The sequence below is a fragment of the Salmo salar genome, chromosome 02 (assembly GCF_965601325.2).
Source record: "Salmo salar chromosome 02, fSalSal1, whole genome shotgun sequence".
Classification (NCBI taxonomy): Eukaryota; Metazoa; Chordata; class Actinopteri; order Salmoniformes; family Salmonidae; genus Salmo; species Salmo salar.
The window spans coordinates 53,383,051-53,398,474 of NC_138292.1; the positions used below are offsets into that span (position 1 = coordinate 53,383,051).

The window sequence follows — 15,424 nt, forward strand, 5'->3', positions numbered from 1 at the left end:
ACTTAGAATATGTGGACAATTACAAACACCTAGGTGTTTGGTTAGACTGTAAACTCTCCTTCCAGACTCACATTAAGCATCTCCAATCCAAAATTACATCTACAATTGGCTTCCTATTTCGCAACAAAGCCTCCTTCACTCACGCTGCCAAGCATACCCTCGTAAAAGTGACTATCCTACCGATCCTAGACTTTGGCGTTGTCATTTATAAAATAGCCTCGAACACTCTACTCAGCAAATTGGATGCAGTCTATCACAGTGCCATCCGTTTTGTCACCAAAGCCCCATATACTACCCACCACTGCGACCTGTATGCTCTCGTTGGCTGGCCCTCGCTTCATATTCGTCGCCAAACCCACTCTCTCCAGGTCACCAATAAGTCTTTGCTAGGTAAAGCCCCACCTTATCTCAGCTCACTGGTCACCATAGCAGCACCCACCCGTAGCACACGCACTAGCAAGTATATTTCACTGGTCACCCCCAATGCTTTTTCCTACTTTGGCCACCTTTCCTTCCAGTTCTCTGCTGCCAATGACTGGAATGAATTGCAAAAAAAATAATCAAAAATATCACTGAAGCTGTAGACTTATATGTCCCTCACTAACTTTAAGCATCAGCTGTCAGAGCAGCTCACAGATCACTGCACATTGCCCATCTATAAATAGCCCATCCAACTACCTCATCCCCATATTGTTATTTAATTATTAATTTTTAAACTTGCTCCTTTGCACCCCAGTATCTCTACTTGCACATTCATCTTCTGCATATCCATCACTCCAGTGTTTATTGCTAAATTGTAATTACTTCGCCACTACGGCCTATTTATTGCCTTACCTCCCTAATCTTACCTCATTTGCACACACTGTATATATATATATTTTTTTCTATTGTGTTATTGACTATGTTTATTCAATGTGTAACTCTGTATTTGTCGCACTGCTTTGCTTCATCTTGGCCAGGTCGCAGTTGTAAATGAGAACTTGTTCTCAACTGGCCTACCTGGTTAAATAAAGGTGAAATAAAATGTAAAATAAAAAGAAATAGTTTGATATGCTTGCTGTGTATTACACCAGTAAGTGTATTACTCCAGTAAGATATTCAAGAGGTCATAAACTGTCCATATTTGTTTTATGAGTTGCATCCATGTTATAAACACACAATGCCGCAGCAAAATATTTTGCAGGAGTTTTATCAAATGTATTTATTTTGTAAATGTGTCTGGTACAACTAATCAGTTTCTTGATGTACATTATTTTGCAGATAGCCAAGTGTTTTTACAGGACATAAAGACACAAATGAGCTGTCAGTTATGAAAATCAATCTAATTCTATTCCAGTTCTAAAAAATAATATAAAACTAAAGAAGTTTCTACTACAGTACTTCCATATGACTAACTTTCAATCCCTCAACTTGGAGTCTCAAAATGACACCAGTAAAGCAAACTGGTCCTCCTCTTACATCATTAAGATATCAAAGCTAAATCAGTTATAGCAGTTATAATATACAATCCCTTATATGACATTCAATGTCAATAGTTTACATTGCGTGTGTACAAGCACTTCATGTAGAAAACTATGCACATAAACATTCAAATATACATTATGTATACAATATGCTTTACAAAGGGAGTGATTAAAGATTTTGCACTATGCTAAATTTAATGTGAAACTGTAGTATATTTGTACCACCTTATTACTTAAGAAATATGTATATTTTGTTACAGATTTACAAAGACATAGTAAGTCTAACCCCAAGTAAACTGTTTGGCATCCACAACACAAGTATTAGCACCTACAGTATGTCCAGTTATTAAAGTGTTGAATCAGCAGCAGTGATTGTATTAAGTGTGAAACTTTGAAGACATGCGGTCAACAAAAGTGTAATTCTATTACCCAGTTAGAAACATGGAGAGCAACAGCTTTCAGGACCAGTAGGCACACCAACTGCCTAGGCCCAAAAATAATACCCAATTAAGTGTTGAAAAGTGAAGTCTTGAGAGACGTGCCACATTTAGTTCAACAATTATTCTCACAATCCTGAATACTATGATTCAACCTGCACAAATGCCATATGTGACATCAGCTTGACTTTTTTTAACTTAAGTAGCTACCATTAAAGGTGAAGTGAAAGGCTATTATTACTTCGACAGCTCACCAAAATAACAAAATTTTACATTTCTCTGAAAATTGGGAGTGAAAAAAGTACCTCTCCTCAGACTATTTTCAACTGATACATTGTACAATAATGAGACATGATATCAATATTAAAAGGGGAAGTTCAGTTTTTTGCTTTCTAACCTTGAAAGTAATCTATGGGCTAGAAGAAATGTAACCCATGGTTGGGTTAGTCTACTTTTCAGATGAGTAACCATCTAACATTAAGTCATAAAATACTGAACATCCCCTTTAAGCAAGTTTGAGAAACCATGACCCATACAATACAGAAACAGCCCACCCTTATCAACACTACAGGCAGTGAAGAGTAATGCCTTCATGGTCAGTTCCCATAGTTACAGCACATGTCAGTCTCAATTGCATATCACCAGAAATGGTAGAAACTAGAGTTGCTGTCGAAATTATAGCTGCATAAAAATGTTTTTTTTTTTTGTATAGCTTCCCTTCAGAACATTATTTCTGAGTAAACTGTGGTGAACAGGAAGAGAGCAGAGTAGATGACTTAGCAAGTGACTGATGCCAGGACTTTGCAATGTCTTCTAGATTGGCAGCGGTTGCATTGCCTTTCTGCAAGGCCCGCTTAAGAACCATTTTGTGTCACTGTAATAGCAAATATTCCACACCTGTTGTCATTACATTACTTACTTGACATATAAGATAAGACTATTTCTCATGCGTTTGGTCCTCATAAAAAATAACCATTTCCAAATGTACTGGCCTAACAAGAAAGGAAGGAAAGGAGGAGAGCTAGAAGAAAAAAAGTAGTAAGGTGAGTAATAAGTTAGATAACTGTTCCATAGTGCCTCTGATAACTTGGTTGTACTGAGGTCAATACCTAGACTGCGACGTGGGAAGGCACTGCACACTTTGGTTTTGGGATTAAAGCTGCTCCATCGTAGCCTGGTCACAGATCTGCTGGCGCTGTCTTGTCAACTCCAATGGTCAATGCATGACAATGACCGTAGGAAATGGCAAAACAGCACAAAAATATCTAGGGCCAGACTAGCTCCAACCTGTCCTCATCCAAAATGTCTTCAACCAGTTCCATGGCTGCTGTAGTCAAAGACGCCCTTCTTAAAGAACGGGGAGAAGTCACAGATGGCGTGCTTGGACAGCTGCAGACCACCCTCAGAGTCTGAATCAGTGCGGAGTGGAGAGCCCGAGGAGGGCGACATCATAACCCTGAAGAAGTTTTTCAGATATTTCTGGAGGAGCAAAAAAATGGAAGCATATGTAACATTAACCTAATAAAAACAGTTCTGTAGGAATGAGGTTTGTGCACTAATACATTATCACAACATATTGGCTATGCTTGGCCTTCTCAGACTATATTATATTTCAAAACTTGAGCTTTGATAACACAATAGATCAGTTGTTGTATCACTTGCAAGGCACAGCTGAGTATGAATTGAATAAATTTGCAACTAAATAACTTTTGTATTTTACTATACTGATGGTACCTGCATCTGATGGTCAGTCTCAGTGGAGGGAGAGAGCAGCAGAGGGTCTGCCTCTCAAGTTCCCTGCTCTCTCCTTTCCTCCGATAAGACTGACCAAAGAGAGGGGACAGCCTTCCACCTAATGGCGAAACTCAAGTCGCACTACATTATTTCTGCCTCATGCACAAATTCATGTTCTTATGACCATAGAAAGGGTCGATATACACAAAACAAAAAACGACGAGCTGCAAATAATAAAAAGGCAAGCCTATCGATACACTTGGCTACTGATTCATTGCAGTGCTGGTTGCGAGTAGAAGTATGGAGAAGCGCTTTTTTAGTTTTGTAAAAGTGTTAAATAAAAAACAGTGCTGAATAAAGCCTTAAACATGAACTCACTCAAACACAGCAGCTGTTTGCTGCATCTTTGACAGTCTCGCTTTGGTCAGGGTATTAAAAAGTTATGAAATCTCACGTAGGCTAGTATCAAACTTTGCTGTGGGGTCGTTGAAGCTGTAGGCACAGTGTTTTGAGCTATCCGATTGGCCAGCGCAGTAGGCACACTTGATTTAGCTCTCTTGGTCCGCAGGGTAGGCAGAGTTTGTCCCTTCAGACAAATTAAATGGTTCAAAATGGGAACACTTTGCCTACCCGGCGTGCAGGGCTTCTGATTCAAGTGCACCTACCACCAACAGCGCAAGACTAATACAAAAAAAATTGGAGCGTAAAGGCTTTATCATTGGATTTTCTACAGAAATGTTTGGTGATGGACTAGGAATGCCTTGCGATCGACAGTTTGGCGACTACTGCTTTAGATGTATGACAAGGAACAAATAGGTCTCTGAACTGATGGATGAGAATGACAAACCTTCAGACTTTTGTCACCGACAGATTTCAATAACCCTGTCAATCATTACAACTTTAAGAAAAGCAATAGTATGTGTCAATGCCAGCACCCACCTCCAAGTGACTCTGCCGTTCAGCAACCATTCTCTCGTCTCGGTTTCCAAAGAGTTTTTTGGGAGGGAATTCTAAAGCTGCAAGCTGGTATGGAAGGAGGTCATTAAGATTGTACCAATTATATTACTATTATCTACAATAGGAGAGGATGTGTAGTATGTGGTAATTCCTAGTTCAAAGTCTTTTACCTCGGGGTATTTCATCTTGAGAGTTTTGTGCATTTCCCGAAAGCGGCTGTATCTCCTGAAGACTGTCCACGTTTCATCCATTACAGTGATCTAAAGAGAGAGGAAAATAATACTGAGTACAAGACTGATACAACTAACTCAAAATGGAGAACTAAGTAAGTAGTATGATATGGACCTGTCAGACATGTATACAAGACCAGAGATAGCAAAACCATGATGCTGGATCTTGAGAGACACTTAACAAGAGAAGCTTACCTTAATTTCAAACTCAAAGTGCTCATCTTTCCCTTGCCCTCTGAGAACATAGCGAGGAATGCTAATTTTAACAGGGTCCTTTAGGCAGTCAGAGTTGGTCCCAAGAGGGACAGAGACAAATCGCTGCTGGGAAAGACATGGGTGGAATGAAAGGAAAATGAGAGAGAGAGAGAGAGAGAGAGAGAGAGAGAGAGAGAGAGAGAGAAAGAAACATGGACAGGAAGGTGTAGTCTTATTTATAAGACAACAGTGAATAGGTACGAAACAGAACGGCTAGATACAACCAGGCAACACAAAGTGTTCTGTGTAAGCCCATCTTTATTTTTTGTTAAAACAATTAACCATCTTTTATTAACATTATTGCAGTGATCATAGTCACAAGTCATATTATACTTCGGACATTCTTCATATTACTATTCATACATATTCCTCAAAATCATATTGTACATTACCATATGATGAATATGCATAAACGTATACACAAACATATTGACGATTTTTTTTTTACCAGCCATTAATGATTGATGTGAGCATTCATGTAAAGAACAGAGAGGGAGAGCTAAGCTGACTAAACAAAAGGGCACCCTATTCCTTGTAGTAGGAAAGAAAATCGATGAAATAGCCAATACAAAACAATTAGGTTTGTGAGTAAAATTGTTCTTAAAAGTGACAATTAAGGGTTGACTAGACTTGATTAAGGTGTACCACCACAGTGGCAGTATGTTAAGAAGAGAAGCATTAAAATATACTATAAAACACTTTAAAATCAATAGCAGCCATTGGGGTTAGACCTTTACATTTGAGTATTTAATCTATATTTATAATATAGATATGTATTTTCTTATAACACAATATTCATGAGGATCCTGTAGAAGTTTCAATAAAATGTTATTGTTAATGTACGTCCATAATGTCAATTACTAAAGGCATGGCTACCATGTTACAATAATGTTTTTTTGGAATATGATTCAACTAATCAAACAAATCATTTAAACTTACATACACATTGGAAGTGGTAGGACGGTACCATCATGCTCAAACAAAATAAGATTTACAAGTGAAATCTTTTCTACAATGTTGCTCAACTCTTGTAGTATGCAAATCCTAATGTTATCAGTCTAGCTATCTGATTACTATACTCAGAAATGCAGTTGGCTGACAATACTGAATGTAGCTAGCTAGCCAACTCACAATGGCTTTCTTGCTCAAGTGCAATACTGAAAGAAAACAAGAGGAGTTCAGCAGGACGACACAGTCATTATGCTTCAGGCCTGCAGTGGCAGTTAAACTCCTTTCCATTTATTACCTATTAGCATTACATCCTTTTATGACCTGTCAGCACAGCCTTAAATCAGGTTGACAGATGATTGATTAGGATTGCTGCATCCGAGGTAGAGCTGAAAGTTAATTTCCAGGAATGAGCTGGGGGCCTGCAATCAGAAGGTAGAGGGACAATGCCTTTCCTCGTCTTTCTTTTGGTCTCAATCTGCCTTTCGTGAGTTACGGAGAATACGATGTCAAGCACCATACATCTATCGCTGTGTCTCACAAGCACACATCGGATGTCTGAGCGTCTGCGCAGCTCTACTCCCTGAAACTGGGGTTGGATGGGAACCAGAGTTGAGCCTCGAGGTTCCGGGTGGAACACAGCATCCTCTTGCACCAGGCCTATGTGATTGTCGGTGAGAAAGAACTGGCAAAGGACAACTTGGTGCGAGGTGGAATAGTTTTCCACCTTGATGGAAGTGTAGAGAAGAAGGTATATGTTAGCCAAGGAGGGCTTGTTGGGTCCTTCCATGTTGCCGTGCAGGATATAGAGCAGGTCAGCCATGATCCTCTTAAAGCGTGAGGTAACACAGAGGCCACTATCCAGAAGAAGGTCTGGAACGTAGGACCTCCAGTCCAGAGAGAGGCGCGAGAGGTCCCCACAAAGCAAGGGGTGGGCTCCTGGGCCTTCTTGAACCTCTGCCGGGGCAAGGATCTTCAGCAGGGTACAGCATAGCTCCTGGGTAAGCTCTTTGCTGTGGGTGAAGATGACCAAGATGGTGTCTTTAGTGGAGCCCAGGAGTCGTACATGCTGCCCAGCAAAGCTCACTTGGATCTCTTTGATGTGCAAGAGACTGAAGTGCTGAAAAACTGCCAAAGGTTGGTTGTTACCTAAACCAGTACCAGCGGAGACTGCATAGAGGTCGGTTTCAGATAACAGTAAGCAACTTGGTTGTGGTGTAGGCTGTTTGCAATTGGCAACACTTAGCCAGTAGATACCCAAAAGGTGTTGGGAAATGGCAGCGATTTTGGGTGTCACACAGTACAAACGATAGAGCATCTTCTGAAGCGGAAGAGACTGTAATTCCGAAAGGCATATGGGAAACTGCACAAGCGTCTGACAATAAATGACAGGCTCCCCGTCTTTGTATGTAGTCATAGAGCCTTTAGGCCATAATGAAATGTCCGGAATTGCAGACACATTACCTTTCTCGGGTACATTGAAAAGGCAATTGCCTGTCAAATTGGCAAAATGAACTTTATTCTGCCTCGAGTCGGGTTTCATTGAAGGTTCAAGCTGCTTTTTCTGAGCAAGTGGAAGATCTTTTGTAACTATGGTCATGTACTGAGAGAATGTACTAGTCAATGCTGAAGTCTCTCCTGCTCGAACCTGCCGAATGATATCCCGTGTACTCTGCAGATATCGTCCAGCGTCATTGTAAACTCCAGACAGCTTGCCTGCCAAGTATCCAAGGACATAACTCTGTTTGGCTCCCAGTTCGTTGGTTAATAGATCCGGTTCTGAAGTTCTCAGATTCCTCTGCACCTGCCCATTTACAGACTCTTTAGGGATGTTGTTGAGACCAAAGTAGCCCTCGATGGTGATTTGTCTCTTTGAACTTTGTCTCAGTATGGGGACTTCAGAATTTATCACGGTTGCAGTGTCGTTACTTGTCTTGCTTGTGTTCTGAACTTGGTCTTTGGTTCCTTCCGAAGAGTCAAACTGTGAGAGCAACAGTGGGTTTTCTGTTCTGGTTTCTCTGGACTGATAATATGATAGACTTTTTGTCTTGTCATCAACAATGTAGCAACTGAAATTGGTTTCTTCCTCATCTGGCCTACATTGGCTGTTATTTCCATCCTCACCGACTATGGTGTTTGTAGACCTAAATCCCCAGTCCTTGGTTTTAAAATCACAGCTACTCTTCTCGCTCTCAGCTTGGTCAACCTTCCCCTTCACTTCCACCTGCCACCATTTTGCTTTTTCACCCTCTTTATCAGGCATTCTATCATTTTCTGCCAAGACTTTGGTGTCCCTTTCTGGATTGCCAATTTTATCTAACTCAGAGCGGTCTTTGCCGCCGCCTTCTTCTGAACTTGTTGTAGCCCCTTCCAGGTGAGTGCTCGTCTCACGTTCTGGGACACACAGGAAGCTACGCCACAGCAAGGAGTCTTTCTGTGTGGACAAGGGGGGATTCCATGACTATAACTTCAAACCAGAGATCACAGCTCTGAATTATAGTCTTTTATGTATTCCTTCTCACCCCAGTAAATTAAGTTCGTCCTCCACCAAGTGTAAAAATCCAGTTGTGATTGAAATAAAATCCAGATGAGCAAGATTACAATTCAAAACGCAATTAAAGAGATTAATGATTGTTATGCAGCATGAATACAAAATTACACATCCAAGGCTTCCATGCAATTTTGACCTTTCCTTTTTGCCAACCCTGTTTGGTTGGACATTTCTCCTTATGTTCTACACTTAAGTCGCCCTCCTCTGTCAGTGACTGGTTTCCTTTAGCCAATTGAGTATTTTATCCAATTTCCTGCTTCTTTTATAGTCTTATGTTTTTGCAATTTCTTTATAAAAAAGGTCTTAAGTCCTTGGTTTAGGAATCTTCTATGTTTATCAGATACAAATGTGGGATTCCTGTAAAGCAGGATGTTCCCTAAAGCGCCTTTTACAAACGGCATGCATTTGTTCGTAGTTGGTGTGGTGGTTAGTGAAGATTCAGAATGATTGCCAGTTAAGTTAAATTATTGTTTAAAAATGTCTGGTTAGTTTCTTCATCACCAACAGAAAAAAACTCAAGCCTTACCTCATATTTCAATTTCCTAGGGTTGACACGGTTTTGCAGCTTGTCATCATCCTGTAACGAATAAGACCACACTTCTAAGCAATGACAAACAATTCCTAAAAGATACATTGCAATGTCAAATTCATTTCAAACCAAAACTGCATATGCTGTGGTAAATGGACAACTTTGCCATTAGGCAAGCCAGAGTTCCTCTCATATTGGGGAAAAGAAAAGAAAACCAGGCAAAACATCATCCACATACAAAAACATTTGAGAAAGACCCCACTTGATTGGTCCATGTAACCTCTATAGAGAATTATCAGAAATGCATGCAAATTATAGTCCATTCTGTATACCCTGTGTCGAGGACCTGGGCTTACCTCATCTGTTGATCTAACAGAGCAAGATTCATTAACTTCTTTGTACTCCTGTAGGATTGAAGAACTTCATATAATTGCTATTTTTCCAAAAGCCACAATTTCCAAATTGGGGTTTCTTTATTATGCTCCCATTGCATGAAAGGCTATAGTAACTAAGACTTTATGAGTTTGAACATCAAGAATCTATTCTTGAGATTGAGAAATATCACCATCTTAATATTGCATATGGAGAAGGCAAACAAAACAATGCATCACTGATGCTTACCTGCAGAGATTCAGATGAAAGCGAGAGCACAATGTTTTTGTCACCATTGAAGAGGTTCAGCTTCTGTATCCTTCTTTTAACCTCCTCCTCAATGTATGCATTTATCCTGTCAACGGATAAGGAAACTTATTAGATACTCAAAATCTGCAATGGCCAGGTCAACCCTACTGTCAAAAAAGAATGCATCTTTATTATGATCATATACATTTCATCATTCTCCACCTACAACAAATTTGCCTGTGCTGTTTCTGGCTATCATTGTGAATATTACATAGGATGACACATACAGTGCCTTCAGAAAGTATTCACACACACACATTTACTTTCTCCACATTTTGTTGTGTTACAAAGTGAGATTAACATTGATTTGTCAACGATCTACACAAAATGTCCAAGTGGAAGAAATGTTCCAACATTTGTAAAAAAATATAAAAAAATATTCTGGGTAAATCTCTAAGAGCTTTCCACACATTTTCCCATTATGCTTTTCAAAATTCTTCAATCTCTGTCACATTGGTTGTTGATCATTGCTAGACAACTATTTTCAGGTCTTGCCATAGATTTCCAAGCAGATTTAACTCAAAACTTTAACTTGGCCACTCAGGGACATTCACTGTCTTCTTTGTAAGCAACTCCAGTGTAAATCTGGCCTTTATTGTCCTGCTGAAAGGTGAATTCATCTCCCAGTGTCTGGTGGAAAGCAGACTGAACCAGGTTTTCCTCTAGTATTTTGCCTGTGCTTAGCTCAATTTCATTTCTTTTTTTATCCTGGAAAAACTCCCCAGTCCTTAACAATTACAAGCACACCCATAACATGATGCAGCCACTACTATGCTTGAAAATATGGAGAGTGATACTCAGCAATATGTTGCATTGGACTTGCCCCAAACATGACACTTTGTATTCAGGACAAAAAGTTAATTGCTTTGCCGCAATGTTTTGCAGTATTACTTTACTGCCTTGTTGCAAACAGGATGCTTGTTTTGGAATAATTTTTATTCTGTACAGGCTTCCTTCTTTTCACTCTGTCAATTAGGTTAGTTGTGGAGTAACTACACTATTGATCCATTCTCAGTTCTCTCCTATCACAGCCATTAAACCCTGTTTTAAAGTCACCACTGGCCTCAGTGAAATCCCTGAGTGGTTTCCTTCCTTTCCGGCAACTGAGTTAGGAAGGACGCCTGTATATTTGTAGTAACTGGGTGTATTGATACACCATCCAAAGTGTAATTAATAACTTCACCATGCTCAAAGGGATATTCAAAGTGTGCTTTTAAAAAATATATATTATCTACCAATAGGTACCCTTCTTTGCAAGGCATTGGAAAACTTCCCTGGTCTTTGTGGTTGAACCTGTTTGAAATTCACTGCTCGATTGAGGGACCACATAGATAACTGTATGGGTACAGAGATGAGGTAGTCCTTTGAAAATCCTGTTAATCACTATTATTGCTCACAGTGTGTGCATGCAAACTTATTATGTGACTTGTTAAGCAAATTCTTACTCCTGAACTCATTTAGGCTTGCCATAACAAAGGGGTTGAATACTTCTTGACTCAAGACATTTCAGCTTGTTATTGTTTAGTTTTTTTGTAAACATTTCTAAAAACAAATTCCATGTGGTATTGTGTGTAGGCCAGTGACAAAGAAATCTCAATTTAATCCATTTGAAATTCAGGCTGTGTAAACAACAAAATGTGGAAAAAGTCAAGGGGTCTGAATACTTTCTGAAGGCACTGTACCCGTCATCTGTGATAGGCAGCACTGGGGGTAGGCTCTGGATTGGGCTGACAGGGGGGGTACTGAGACTGGTCTTTTCATCGCCGCTCCCAGTGTGACTCCTTCCACTTCCCTCAGTTTTATTGATCCTCTGCTTCAGCTTCTGTATCTCCCGTTCCACCCTGAGGATATGGAGAGATGGAGAGTTGTCATGTGTCTATAGACCCACAGAGTCATGCTAAATACGCTCATTCCACAAAACTATTTTATTATTTTTTATTTAACTAAGCAAGTCAGTTATGAACAAATTCTTATTTACAATGACGGCCTACACTGTCCATAACCGGACGACGCTGGGCCAATTGTGCGCCGCCCTATCGGAGTCCCAATTACGTCCGGTTGTGATAGTACAATATAATTATAAAAAGGCAGTTACTTATTTATCATGTCCATAATCATATTACCAATTGAGGAACACCATTTAAGACAGGAAGGATTGACCAATGTGGTAATACCATCATCATTCATCGACGACACTCATTTACCATCCCTCATCAGCTATCATCTCTTGAAACCTTATGACATCAGCTTATCTACATTTTCTATAATTATGTAGATAGCAATGGGTCTACTTCACACCTTCCACTTGAGGGCAAATGTTGTACTATTCATTGATTCTACAGATGTATCTGTAGTGACAGTAAATAACAGCGTGCGCACCTCTCTTGGTCGAGTTCCCACGCGGGCCCCAGAATGGAGGCCTTGCGCCTGGATTCCACACTCTCTGGGTCCAGCGAGAGACTGCGCCTCAGCGCTGAGTGCCTTCTCTCCAGGCGCGCCACCGCCTGCTCCAGGGACTCACGCTGCTGCTTCTCCCGCGCCTCCAGGATCTCCTTCTCCTTGCGCCGCACTTTTTTCTCCTGACGCGCCACGTTGGCCGTGAACTCGTACGTCTCCTGCAGCTGCTGAAGCTGCTCGGCGCTGGCGCAGTGTGAGGCAAGGCGATCCTCCTTCTCCTCAAGTTCCTTTTCCACCTGGTACAGGGTGTTGTCTAGTCCCAGGGATATGTTGGAAATGCTGCCAGCGCCAGAGGAGCTTCCGAGTTTCAGCAGCTCCTCCGCCCTCTGCCTTTCATCGGCCACCGCCGGCAGGAGGCTGTCGGTTAGGCTGGCTAGCCGGCCCTCCTTGAAAAGGAGGCGCTGCTCGGCCTGTTGCATCCGCTGCTCCTCCTGGGAGAGTTCTGAGGAGTCCTGTGCCCCCTTCTCCTGGGTCTCTAGCAGCTGTCGCTGCCGCTCTTTGTGGGCGTGGACCAGGACGGCAAGGGCAGCGCGCTCTGATGCCACCTCCTTCTCCAGGCACTCCTTCTGCTGCCGGAGCCCCTCCTCCAACTGACCCAGCTCATCCACCTGTGCTGCCTTGAAGTCCGTGTAACGGACCTGGGCGGCTCGCCCGGCCTCCTCGCCCATTCCGTCGCAGTCGGAGCGCCCGCTGGCCTCCTTGGCGCGGAGCAGTGCGGAGCGGATCTCGGCCAAGGCACGGCGCTCCTCGTCCAGGCGCCGGGTGTCCTCGCGGGTCAGCAGGGCAGCCGCCGCTTCGTGGCGCTCCTTCAGCTGCTCTTCTAGGCGCCCCACCAGGCCTAGCTGCTCCATCTCGCGCTCCTCCAGCCTCCGCCTCTCTGCCTCCAGCCGCACCGCCTGCTCCTCGTGCTCCCGCTTCAGCCGCTCCAGCTCGCGGAAGATCTCCGCCTGCTCGGCACGCTCTGCCGCCTCGCTATGGCGTCGCGCCTCCTCGTCCTGCGTCTTCTCATCCTCGCGTTCCTCCTGCTGCTTTCGCCGCTGGCGCCTCTGGAGCTCCAGCTCCTTGGTCTCGCGGTGGCGCTCCTCCTCAAAGCGCTGCTTCTCAGCCAGGAGGTCGCGCAGGCGGCTCTCGATGTCCTGGCTGCGGCAGCGGAGGGTCTCCTCCTGGCGGCGGATGCGCTGCTGCACCTGCTCCGACTCCTTGCGCTGGGACTCCACCTCCTGTTGCAGGCGCTCCAGCTCCGCCTTCTCACACTTCTGCCTGTCTTCCATCTCCTTAATAAGCCTCCTGCACCCCAACCAAATACAAACAAATCATGAAACACTATGCAATGCGCTATGGTCATTCGCCAAACACATACATAGTAAACAAGGCATTTTTTGAACGATTGATATTAACAATAAGAGAGTCTCCAATAATCATGTAATGTCAGCATATTTGCTTTTAAAGCACACCATTCCTACAATGTGGTGCATTACAGGTGACTAGTGAGTAAGCATTATTGGACTTATATAGTCAAAATGTGAGCATGTTTGTGTGTGTGTCTCCCCTCGCACCTTTTGTGTTCCAGCTTCTCCAGCTCTTCCCGTTGCTGTCTCTCAAATTCCAACCTAGGCAAGTACACCATCATCATTTAGCTGGCTTAATAACAATGACAGTGAGACTGGACACACACCAGTATTACTCAACGAGACAGCATGATAACAGAAATGAAGGCTGCAATTGGCACATGGAATGACTGAAGAGCTTCATACAAGGCAATGGATGTCAAAGCTTGATGTCATCATTTTGTGCCAAAACAGTGATTGAAGCAAGCGGGGCGACGTGCAAAATCATAATAAAAACAAGACGATGACGGCTTATGTTCAAACATAGTGGTGGCTGGACAAAGTGAAAATGATGTTTCATGTTTCACAAGCATTGTTAAAACAAAGCAGTGAACATTGAACACTCTGGTTGGGTCTACCTGAGATAGATAGGCCCCTTTTCAGTGAAGAGACTGCTGAGGGAGGGGTCAGAGATACATTAGTTACTGTACTTAGAAAATTAGACTCAATGAAGAGCATTAAAATCACACAAAAGGAGTTAAAACACAGCCATAACCGTTACCAACGTTTACTAAATACTGGCTGTGTATTTGTCAGAATATCCATGGTTGCTCTGGCCCTATTAATAATCGTTTTTTTTTTGTCTGTGTGTGCATATTGGTCATACTAGGTTTAAAAAGAAAAAATAAGTTTAGGTCGAAATAGGAGTCAGAGCTTTGGCATCACTTGTTGTATTGTACAAAACTTAAATGAAGACTAGTTGCACAAGGGGTGCTGTACAACAACAAAACAAATGTATTCCTTAGCGGTTCTGTACAAGCAAAATTAATCTCTGGCTCAGATTTGAAGAGTTAGTAATAGATTTGAAGAGTTAGTAATAGAATCAATGAAGGCCATACTGTTTGAGTGATGTGGCATTTGTGACGTGCAGCATGACCAGCTCACATGATTTTGGCTTGAGTCACAGCAGTTGCAATGTTACAGACCTCCAATCCAAAGTAAATATTTTCCCTATTTCCATTTTGAGCTACACAAACTACCAGAACACTGATGTCTTTGACTGGCCACTGTAACATTGTATTTCAGCCCAATTTTTGGGGGTATTTTACAACCAATCCACTGCTTCAGTCAGTGGTCACGCGGGTGAGCAGCAACGGACCGAAGCGAATGGAGGAAAAGGAGCGCTTACGAACTCCTGAGAAGGCAGGGGGAACTGCGCAGAGGGAGTTTGGGGGAATCATTCATGCACTGGAGCATACATTTGACTAATTCCAAACCAGCCCCTACTGCCTACTCCCCATGCACTTGTGGAGATCTGAGAGGAATAGATTAGTATAAGCAATATGGGAATAGCTTCATCTTTGCCCTCTGATAGGCTAGGTGGAGTTTTCGCCATATTGCCTACACCTATCCAATCCTCTCAGATCTCCACAAGTGCATAGACAGTAGGGGCTTGGGGCCAATTTGGGATTAGGTGATACATACACTCACCCTGGGTTGTAGAGCATTACTGTGGAGAGGTTCTCACATGATTTGTTGAGATCGGTCATGGACAGACTAAAGGAAGAGAGCAGTCCACTCTGGAAAAGATTACCAACACTAAGTTCAACATGATCATTGACCTCATAATGACTC

At 42.3% G+C, this 15,424-nt stretch overlaps 1 protein-coding gene across 10 annotated transcripts in view; it reads right to left on the bottom strand.

The window, feature by feature from the left end:
- Window positions 1-1,173: 1,173 nt before the first annotated feature.
- The window catches only part of kif16ba (kinesin family member 16Ba), a 28,710-nt gene continuing 14,459 nt past the window's right edge, over window positions 1,174-15,424 (bottom strand). The window contains exons 17-28 of one of the 10 annotated variants that reach the window (XM_014172912.3): window positions 15,281-15,369; window positions 14,209-14,244; window positions 13,799-13,852; window positions 12,165-13,529; window positions 11,450-11,626; window positions 9,726-9,831; window positions 9,461-9,508; window positions 9,102-9,152; window positions 5,017-5,139; window positions 4,762-4,851; window positions 4,574-4,657; window positions 1,174-3,379 (exon numbers count right to left, since the gene is read on the bottom strand). In XM_014172912.3, coding sequence (XP_014028387.1) covers window positions 3,209-3,379; window positions 4,574-4,657; window positions 4,762-4,851; window positions 5,017-5,139; window positions 9,102-9,152; window positions 9,461-9,508; window positions 9,726-9,831; window positions 11,450-11,626; window positions 12,165-13,529; window positions 13,799-13,852; window positions 14,209-14,244; window positions 15,281-15,369 — 2,394 coding nt within the window. In that variant the 3' untranslated portion in view covers window positions 1,174-3,208. Of the gene's footprint in view, window positions 3,380-4,573; window positions 4,658-4,761; window positions 4,852-5,016; window positions 5,143-5,316; window positions 8,459-9,101; window positions 9,153-9,460; window positions 9,509-9,725; window positions 9,832-11,449; window positions 11,627-12,164; window positions 13,530-13,798; window positions 13,853-14,208; window positions 14,245-15,280; window positions 15,370-15,424 lie in introns of those variants that run through there. The other 9 variants (XM_014172906.3, XM_045705781.2, XM_045705780.2 and 6 more) reach the window with 9 other exon arrangements.